The sequence below is a fragment of the Dryobates pubescens genome, chromosome 16 (genome assembly GCF_014839835.1).
Source record: "Dryobates pubescens isolate bDryPub1 chromosome 16, bDryPub1.pri, whole genome shotgun sequence".
In the NCBI taxonomy this organism is placed as follows: Eukaryota; Metazoa; Chordata; class Aves; order Piciformes; family Picidae; genus Dryobates; species Dryobates pubescens.
Window position 1 is genome coordinate 21,782,514 of NC_071627.1, and position 10,240 is coordinate 21,792,753.

Here is a 10,240-nt window from a genome sequence, read left to right on the forward strand (position 1 = left end):
CTGGCCGGGACTGCCCGAAGGGAGAGCCTCAGCCTGGGATGCACCGGCAGTGCTGGGAGCAAGCACCAGCCCCGACGGGAAGCAAAGCCTTCCAGGAGATACTGAAAGGTGGCCAAGTTGGTGCGGCTTCTGCACCACTGGGCATCGCTGGCTGTCCCCGTCTGCAGGAGCCAGCAGTGGAAGCCAGAAACAAAAGACAGGGGGGAAATCAACTATAGCGATGCAGGAGAGGGCCGGCAGATCACCAGGGGCTAGGTCAATGCCAGGAGCTCTTCCAGCGGGGCTGATGCTTTACAGAGCCTCCAAAGCAGGCTGGCCAAGCCATGCTGTCCAAGAGACATGTACCACCAGACCAGCTCTCGCCCGCGCTGCCCTGATCTCCCTCAATCCTTTATTATTTTTGCCTAACGCCGCTCACACTCCTCTGGAGCGGGGCTGCTTTAGGCCTCGCACCCCACGCCCCGGTGCCTGCGCCGCCGATCGGCCCCGACTCCCCCAGCCACGGTCCGGACCTGCTGCACGGACACCGCGGGGAGAACGCAGCGGCATCCCCGGGGCGGGGGCACCCCCGGGCACCTCGCACGGCTGCGTCTCTGTGCGCTGAGCACCGGAGCGGGGCCGGCAGAAAGACAGCGGCGCGGGGGAGCACCGTGAGGCCGCAAGGAGCCGCTCAGGGCTCGGTGGGCTCCGCGCCTGACCCCTGACTCGGCCGGTCCCGGGCGGGCCCCGCCGGACCCCCGGGCAGGAGCGGCCAGCTCCTCCCAGGGGGCACCGAGCGCGGCGCGAAGGGAGCCGCCGTGCCCGGCGCTGGCGCGGGGAGAAGGGCGGCGGGGCCCGGCTCCCCCCGCCCCAGCCCGGCCCGGCGGCGGGGCAAGGCCCGACGGGTCCCGGCCCGCGCTACCGGCCGCCCTTTGTCTGCGCCGCCGCCGCCTCCCCGCCGCCCCGCTCGGCCTGTACCTGCCTGCCCGGCCGGGTCCACACCGCGCCGCTCCGCCAGGCCGCCGCCGCCCGCTCCGCCCGGCTCGGCTGGGCTCCGCTCGGCTCCGCTGGGCCCGGCCCCGCTCGGCGCGTCCCGCCCGCCGCCCCGGCCAGGCACCGCCCCCCGCCCGGACCGGCCCCCGCCGGGCCCCGCGGGCCGAGCTGGGCTCCCCGCCCGGGCGGCGGGACGCACCGAGCACCGGCGGGGGAGGGCAGCCCCGGCTGCGGGCTGACGGGCACCGAGAGGAGCTGCCCCCGCCCAGGGCTGCCCTTCCTCCGCTCCGCTGATCTCCTGCCTAGCGCAGCTCCCAGAGCCGCCTCCAGCCCCTATGTACCGAGGCAGCGGGAAAGACCGTGCGCCCTGCGTTGAGCTCTAACGGGAGGGCTCCTTCCGTCGCCCCGGGCCTGGCCTGCGGGTGACCGTACCGGCTCCGCTCCCACCCGATCCCTGCTCTCACGGCTGCTCCCCGGAGTGGCACGATACGGGGGGAGACGAGGGGGTGTCCCACAGGATACCGCCCAGGCAGCGAGTTTGGTGTGACTGGGTGTCAGCCTGATGTCTCCTACAAAGAGCCCTTTTATCTTTCTCCCAGTGTGCTTGTCCTTCGTGGCAGATCGTGAAGCCACTCGTAAGCCTGAGATTGTCCCCATCCTCCACCCCAGCTGCAGAACCCGGCTGTGATTTCGGAGCGCTGGGACATCGCATCATTGTTTCAGCTTTTCCACTCTGACACCAAAACAAGCTCAAGGTGCAGATCTGAGTCACGGGCTGGCTGCTCCCCCCGCGACCTGCATGCACACATACACAAAATTCCCTTCATTCCTCAGAGAGGGGATAAACGAGCTTAGCATGGCTCAGCTGCCCCGCTCCTGCCCCTGTCCTCCCCGCGGAGGCTGCCGGGGGCTCTGCCGGCGTGTGCAGACACGCTGCGATCCAGGAGTAGCAAGCCCATGTTAATCCCAGGAAGAGCCTCTCGGGTCCATCCCGCTGCCTGCCTGGGAAGGGATGCAGCGCATGAAAGCGACCCCACCACTACTCATGCCCAGCCCGCGGGGATGAGATGTGGCAGGAGGTGGTCTGCCTGGTGGGTTTGGTTTAGGAAGCAATGCTCTGGGAGGGCTCCTGCCATAACGGGAGGCGAGGAAGCAATTTCAATCGACTGAAACGGGCAGATAAATAAACAAAAAGAAAAGAAGAATGGAAATCGCAGGGCTGGAGACACAAAGGATCGCAGACGATTATGGCTGCAAATTTTCTAACAGGCTGAATGAAGCATTCACTGAAGTCAAGAGACTTCTTATCCTTAAACATTCCACTGCCCTCACAAGCCTGTTCTCTGAAGATCTCTGACGATCCTGCTTACACCAAACTTGAAAGCCCAGAAAACAAAAAGGGGCAAACAGGAAGCTGTTTTTTTCCCCTTCAACTGCGAACTACTGTAAAGGATATTAAAGGGATGTATTCCCCCCCCCCCCCAAACCTTAAATGATTTGCAAACCCAGCCTGAAAACCTGTCTCCACCGGGAACAACTCTTCGAAGCTGTCAGGGTTCTAGCAGAGGAGATTCATGCACAAATCACTGAGCTAAAAGCCAACGATGAGCAATCAAAGGCAGAGGAACCAAACTCTGAGGGGACGATCTGCAGAATCTGCACTCTCCAGTGGTAGTTTTCCACTGAATAATTACTTCTGAGAACAAGGAATTTGTTGAATGCTCTGTCTGGCATTTGCCAAGACATTCTTTTTCTTTCTTTTTTTTTTTTTTGAGCAGAATGACCTACTCACTGGAAGCAGAAGGCTGCTGGGAAAGGCACTGCTATTTATTAATAGAATCAGTAAAGTTGGGAAAGACCTCAGAGATCATCAAGTCCAACCTGGCACCCAACACCTCCTGACTACTAAACCGTGGCACCAAGTGCCACATCCAATCCCCTCTTGAACACCTCCAGGGATGGGGACTCCACCACTCCCTGGGCAGCACACTGCAATGGCCAGTTAGTCTTTCTGGGAAGAACTTTCTCCTCACCTCCAGCCTAAACTTCCCCTGGTGCAGCTTGAGACTGTATGCTCTTGTTCTGGTGCAGGGTGCCTGGGAGAAGAGACCAACCTCTACCTGGCTATAACCTCCCTTCAGGTAGCTGTAGAGATCAATAAGGTCTCTCCCCTGAGCCTCCTCTTCTCCAGGCTAAACAACCCCAGCTCCCTCAGCCTGGGCTGTGCTCCAGACCTCTCCCCAGCCTCATTGCCCTTCTCTGGACACCTTCAAGTGTCTCAATGTCCTTCTCAAACTGAGGGGCCCAGAACTGAACACAGGACTCAAGGTGTGGCCTAACCAGTGCTGAGTACAGGGGCAGCTCTGCCATTTCACATGAGGATCAGGCAGCTTTTTGGGTGCTTGGTTGTGGTTTTTTGGCCTATCTTCTGCTTGCAAACACAGCAGTTCCTTTCCTGCTTTAACTTACAGGCTCTTCTTCAGCACATCTGTCGGAAAGAAGTTCAGTGCCTTTCCTCTGCCTTGTCTCCAATTTATTAATCAACACTTCCAGCTCCCTGCTGAGTTACAGCCAAATTATGGTCCCCTTGAAGTCCATGGAAGCACTTCCCCCGACTTCATTAGGACCAGAGACTGCCTCTTGAAGTCTCTGCCAATTCCTTAAGTGCTTTAACTTCGGCCAGTGGAGAGCTCTCTTTAAATCTTCTTACGCCTGCCTCTGACACATCATTTTACATGTGTGCATGCACAAGCTGCCTTTCTGAAAGGAAAAATGACCTGAAAAGTCAATGGAAAAGCTTGCCTTTTGGTTTTCTGTGTTTTTTTCCTTCTTCTTCACCTATGAATAGCTGCATTTGAGGTCCTGAATTTCTCTTTTGACAGGGCTATTAGAGGAAAGATCCCACTTGGAGGGGCCTGGAGCTATTTGAGATACCCAACCAGAGCCCCTGCTCCATACCGGGCAGACAGGAAGGGTTCAGCCTCTGGGAAAAGCTTTGGCCTCTTCCAGCTCCAGCCTCTGTTTCAAGGCCCCCAGTAAGTCCACTGGTCCGGTGGCTCGTGGGAACAAGATGCAACCATGGAAACGGCGACATTTGAGCACCAAAAATTCCTGCCTGCGGGAAGCCTGGAGCCAGGGCTTTTGCAGGTCAGGCCAGACTCTTCCCCTGACCCCTTCTCAGCCAGGACCAGTTTACAGCAGGGCCAAAGTCCGGGCAGGAGGAGAGGTCAAGAGCAGCGTTGGCTCTCCAGCTCCCTTGCTGTTTAGTCACTGGCTGAGTTATGAAATCCGCCTGCAGCGTCACTGTGTCTGTGGGTTTCCCATGGGCTGGAGAGGCTATTACCAAGGAGCAGCTGGAATGTTAATTACCCATTAAGGAACTAAATCTGGGGGATTTCTCAAAGCAAATACACATCATCCCTGGCACTGACCCCACCATGGCCTAAGCATCCTTCCCAGCCGGGCTGGAGGACACAATCCTTTCAGCCCCACTGGGTGCCTCTCTTCTCTCTCATCCCAGCCTGGAAATGTCCTCAGCACTGTACTCAGCAGCTAGGACAGCCTGGCTGGAGCTGGCATTTGAGCTCTAGGAACATTCTGCTGTTCCTAGGCAGTTCCCTTGTCGACACGCCAGGACTGGTGCAAGGCAAAACGAAAGAACTAATCCTGGCAAGTGGAAAAAGCCCCATCCTACAGAGAGCCTGGAGGGACTGGGAGCAGCCTGCCTCCTGGCTGCTTTGGGGCTGGGGGAGTACTGCATTTTGAACTGCTGGGTTGTTATTTTAGCCTGTTACCCCATAAGTGGAGGCTTGCCCTTTCCCTTGCCTGTGGCTCGCGTCTGTTCCAAGCAAACATCCGTAGGCTGGTGCAAGCCTCCAGGAGGAGTCACAGCCTGCTCTGCATGTGTGGCTCCTTGAGGAGAAACCCACCCTGCCTGGCTGAGGCTGCCCATGCAGCCTTCACTGTCCCCAAAGCTCCTTCTCAGGTGGGTCCCACACAGCCAGCACAGCACACGTGTCCCGACACAGGCTGACCTCTGCAGCAACCCCCTGCTGTTAGCCCATTCCTTCTCCCCTTCCACCACATCAGGCCACGGCTGGTGTCACTGGAGCCCCCGGCTGGAATTACAGCAGCCTGGCCAATGTATTTTTTAAAAGCATCTCAGTATTTAAACAGGAGGATCCCCAAGGCAGTGGCTCACAAGGGTCGAGACAGGCTTTACAGTGGCACGGACAGCTTTCCCGGGGAAGGAGCCCAGCACAGCAGGAAGCAGGGAGCCTTACAGAGCAAACCTCTTCTCCCTGGTGGCGGCCGAGAGGTTTGCATCCTGGAGGGACCTGGGACGCTTGGCCAGAGAAAGGGAAAAGGTACCCTGAAAGATGTCAGCCTTGCTGGGCACGTGGATACCTCCCCGAACAAGAGGCTGCAGAGCTGATCTGCACAAGAAGGGGGGCAGAAGTTTTCCAAGGCCAGCAGCAGATCGTGTTGGTCAAGCAGAGGTGCCGGACCCGCCCTGCAGATGTGTTTCCAGGCCTTTGGACTGTGCAGCCTCACCAGTGGGACCAATACAAGGAGCCTCCCTCCCAATATCCAACCTAAACCTCTCTTGGCACAACTTGAGGCCATTCCCTCTTGTCCTATCACTTGTGACTTGGGAGAAGGGACCAACCACAGCTCACCGCTGCAAAGTCTACACCGCTCACATCAGCCGCCTGGGTTCCCAGCATCTCACTCCAACCTCCTTTCAGGTGGCTGCAGAGAGCGAGAAGGTCTCCCCCGAACCTCATTTTCTCTAAGCTGAACAGCCCCATCTCCCTCAGCCCCTCCTGGAGAAAATACTCCAGACTTCCACGTATTCAAACCACTCTGTACATCCCCTTATAGGTCAATTCCCACACATCTCCTCACCGTCAGGGCTCCTTCCTGAGCTCACTGCAGGGACAAACAGCTGCCCGGACGCCCACAGCCACGCTCAGACACCAGGCAGCCGAGCTGAGGGGGTGCTGACCGCGGATGCGTGGCGGGGAGGAGGCAGGCTGCGTGCTGCCATTACACTGATTTTCCTCCAGCTGCTTTTTTTAAACCGTTTCAAGCCTGCGTTTCCAAGTTCTCCTGGCGCGGCCCTGCCAGGAGCTCATCACCCAGCGGCCACCATCGTCCCGACACCATCTTGGGGCGGGACCAGCGACGGGCGGCGGCCGCCATCTTGGGGAGGGATCCGGGGGCCGGGCCGGGCCATCTTGGGGAGGTCGGCTCGCTTTGCCCTCGGCAACGCCGTTCACGATTTCACGGCGGCGCCCGGACCGGCGGGATCAAAATAAAAATCGAAATTGAAATCAGAACTGGGGCAAGGTCCTGCGCCTGCCATCGGGAAAGCGCCACTTTCCCCCCAGCCCTCGGCCGCTGCCGATCATCTCTTCCGGGTGAGCGGCGGTGACCTCCGCCCCGTGACCCTGCCACTTCCTTTCCAGCAGCGGCCGCCGGAGCAGGCACACAGGTTAGTGCGGGGCTGTGGTGCATCCGCCGCCATCCGCCCGCCCGCGGCTTCCCGCGGCCTTCCCGCTCGCCTCCCATCTCTTCGCGCTCGGAGCTTCGCGGGGCAGCGCTCCCGGCCCGGGTGAGGTGCGCCCGGCGGAGCGGGGCGCTAGGCCGCGGGTGAGCCAGGGGCTGGCGTTAGCCGCACGCCCGAGAAAGGGCCGGTGCACCTAATAGAGGGTGAAGGGTGACTGGGCCTGGCGTGCTGGAGGAGGGGAAAGGCCAGGCCAGGGCCGGGGCCGCGGCTTCGTGCTCAGCCGAAGCTGCAGAACGGTCCAGCCTCGGTCCCGGCGGCGGTGCGAGCCTCCTCCCGCACGCTGGCTTCTGAGCGGCCGGGGCTGTGTCCGGTGCGGTTTAAGCACCGCGGGATCCTTCCTCTGAGGCCAGTGTCTGCGTTACAGCGCCCAGGGCTCAACGTTTGCTCGGTCGTGTTTGTATCGCGGGGCTGCACAGGCCCCAGCTGGGGACACTAATGGCTATGGAGCCCTTGGCTGCGTGTGTCCGATGTGGCTCTTCGTCAGAGCACACTCGGTACTCTGAGCTGTTTGCTGGGGACAGGGGACCATGGAGCTAAGGTTTGTGGGTGCAAGTAGGTCATTCTTGCGCTGATCTCCTTAACAAAGTCATTAAACTTTTCTCTGGTGTAAGACGCCCGCTGTACCTGGTACTTGGCAGGAGAGGGCAATAGGGAACCATCCTTCCATGCTCGGGAGTAGGCACAGGTTTCCCAGCCACTGAACCAAGCAGTGTGGCCCCTGCCGCCTCCCAGAGATGGATGTGGGCTTCAGAGGCAGCAGATATCCCTAGGCTGATCCCAGGGATGTGGTTAGGAGACCGGTAACACGAAAGGACCCAGGTTGCTACTTGAAAGGTGTGGAGTCAGAGCTTACTAATTGTTTGGTTGGGGATTTTTGTTTTCATAAAGCCATGTAAGTCAGCACTGGGAAGCTCTTGACGTTGCTGGTTGGTAAGGGAAGGGCCTTCCTCATGCTCTGCTGGGGCTTACAACAAGTCTACTTGAGTCCACCTGCATTTTTCCAGCTGTAAGGTGCTTGTCTTGCTTGGGAAAAGGTTGTGGTAGCAGAGAGTTGCATAAAACCCCACGAGAGAACGCTGGGGAAGCCACCATGATTCATACTTCTCTCTGATCGTTGCTCAGAAATGGCACCTCGTAAGGGCAAGGAGAAGAAGGAAGAGCAGGTCATCAGCCTGGGCCCTCAGGTTGCTGAAGGAGAAAACGTGTTTGGCGTTTGCCATATCTTCGCTTCCTTCAACGACACCTTTGTCCACGTGACTGATCTGTCTGGCAAGTGAGTATGGAGCAGGGCTCACCTCCCTGCAGTGCTCCCCACTGGGCTCAGAACCACAGGAGATGTTCCAGCGAAGCCCTCGAGTTCCTGCTGGTGCTGTGTGCACTGTGAGCGCAGCCTGGGTGGCTCCGTGTGCTCCTCGGTGGTGAGCGCTGTGCTCGAGGTGCTGGCTCGCAGCTTACTCGGCCTGTGACGTTCAAATCAAGAGGTGCACTCTGTACCCTAAAGCTGGTTTGGGGGGAGGAAAGGGGAAGGACTTTGCCTTCTGTACTCAGCACTGGTTAGGCCACATCTTGAGTGCTGTGTCCACTTCTGGGCCCCTCAATTTAAGAAGGGATATTGAGACACTCAAATGTGTCCAGAGAAGGGCAGCGAGGCTGGGGAGAGGTCTGGAGCACAGCCCTGTGAGGAGAGGCTGAGGGAGCTGGGGTTGCTTAGCCTGGAGAAGAAGAGGCTCAGGGCAGACCTTCTTGCTCTCTACAACTACCTGAAGGGAGGTTGTAGCCAGGTGGGGGGTTGGTCTCTTCTCCCAGACATCCAGCACCAGAACAAGAGGACACAGTCTCAAGCTGTGCCAGGGGAAGTTTAGGCTGGAGGTGAGGAGAAAGTTCTTCCCAGAAAGAGTTATTGGCCCTTGGAATGTGCTGCCCAGGGAGGTGGTGGAGTCCCGGTGCCTGGAGGTGTTCGAGAGGGGAAGCCAAGCACTTGAAGCCATGGTTTAGTTAGTCATGAGGTGTTGGGTGCTAGGTCGGATTTGATGATCTCTGAGGTCTTTCCCAACCTTACTGATTGTGTGCTGCTTCTCTAGGGAAACCATCTGCCGTGTGACTGGTGGCATGAAGGTGAAGGCCGACAGAGATGAGTCTTCTCCCTACGCAGCTATGCTGGCAGCCCAGGACGTGGCCCAGAGGTGCAAGGAGCTGGGCATCACTGCCCTGCACATCAAGCTGCGTGCCACCGGTGGAAATCGGTAGGTTAGGGGGCTGGGCTCGCTGTTCCCAGAGGATGTGTGTGGTCTCAGAGCCCTGCCCCGTTGCACCACTTCCCTTCTTGTCCCCGCCTCGCTGGGGAAGGTGGGTACACCCCGGGGGCTTGGCTTTAGGCTTGGCCTGAAGGGTGTTTGGTTGCTTGGTGTGGTTACCAGCTGATGTCATCTCAGCAGCTGGAGCTCGTTCTGCAAGGACATCTTGTGTTGGCTGGAGTTGGGGTGTGCTCTCACTTACAGAGTGAGGAGTGGGGAGGTGTTTTGAACCTTGGAGCTGGGTCACCGTGGTGACAGCCGAGTGCCTGCCTGATGGCTGGCGGTGGGTGGTTTGGGCCTGGGCACAGGAGGAGGGTCAGTTCTGGTACCTGGATGTTTAGAGATGGGGAAGCTGTGAGTTTTTTTGAGTGTTGTCAGTTGTTTGTGACCTGTGTCTGTCCTTATTTATGGGATTGTTGGTTCTGACTTTTCTCCTCAGGACCAAGACTCCTGGCCCTGGTGCCCAGTCAGCCCTGAGGGCTCTGGCCCGGTCCGGCATGAAGATCGGCCGCATCGGTGAGCGCTGGGGGGAGCGTGGCTGGGGGGTGTGATGGGTGTCAGTGCACAGCTTTGCTGCTTGGCAAAAGGAAACCACCACAACAAAACAGCCAACCAAAAACTAGGTGGGAGAGATTGTTTAGTAAGAGGAGCTCTATAGGCATGTGCCCCGTGGTGTGATGATGTACCTCTGGGATGTTCTCCTTGGCCTCTGCCAGATGGCACTGAAGGTAGGATTTAATTTAAGCAGATCCTCAAAGTGAGGATTCAGCAGGAGGTGGTGTGAGCAAGCTGGAGACACCAAGTGTGTCTGCAGGATAAACCCAGCTGCACAGCAGGGTGCTGATGCTCTTCTGGCTTAACAGCTTTTGTGTGGAGGTGTTGGGTCACCTGGAAACGCTGCTGTGGGCTCCTGTAGCTCATTGGCAATGGAGATCCTCCAGCTGCTTGAGGGAGAGCCTCAAACTCTGAGGAGTCAGAGGAAGCAGTGGTGGTGGCTGCTCTGGCAATTACATCAAGCACTCAATTTCTGTGGAAGTGCTGTGGCTGCTGGGTTTCAGTGGGATGGGAGATGGGGACTTTTGCTTCCTGAGCATGAAATCCCTGGGTGCTCAACCTGTGGTGAGTTCAAAAGTGTCTTCACTGCCTTGCAGTGTCTCTGCTTGTGCACAGCTGACTGAGAAGGGGTGGCTGTTGGATGCCAGAGTGAGTGCTGGGACTGGTGGCTGTGCCCAGTTGGTTTCTTGGGGTAGCTGTGGAAGGGAATGGTGTGTTCTGTGCTCTCCCTGCAGAGGATGTCACCCCCATACCCTCTGACAGCACTCGCAGGAAGGGTGGCCGCCGTGGACGTCGTCTGTGAAGGATGCTGCACCCCTGCTTATTAAAGCTCTCTTTTAAAACTCTT

At 58.3% G+C, this 10,240-nt stretch overlaps 1 protein-coding gene across 1 annotated transcript; it reads left to right on the forward strand.

Annotated features, from left to right (window-relative positions):
- The first annotated feature begins 6,385 nt into the window (after nt 1-6,385).
- On the forward strand, nt 6,386-10,240 carry RPS14 (ribosomal protein S14). The gene is made up of 5 exons (XM_054168371.1): nt 6,386-6,469; nt 7,667-7,817; nt 8,626-8,787; nt 9,278-9,354; nt 10,128-10,240. The coding sequence occupies exons 2-5, from the start codon at nt 7,669-7,671 to the stop codon at nt 10,193-10,195; spliced, it is 456 nt and encodes a 151-aa protein (XP_054024346.1). The 5' UTR covers nt 6,386-6,469; nt 7,667-7,668; the 3' UTR covers nt 10,196-10,240.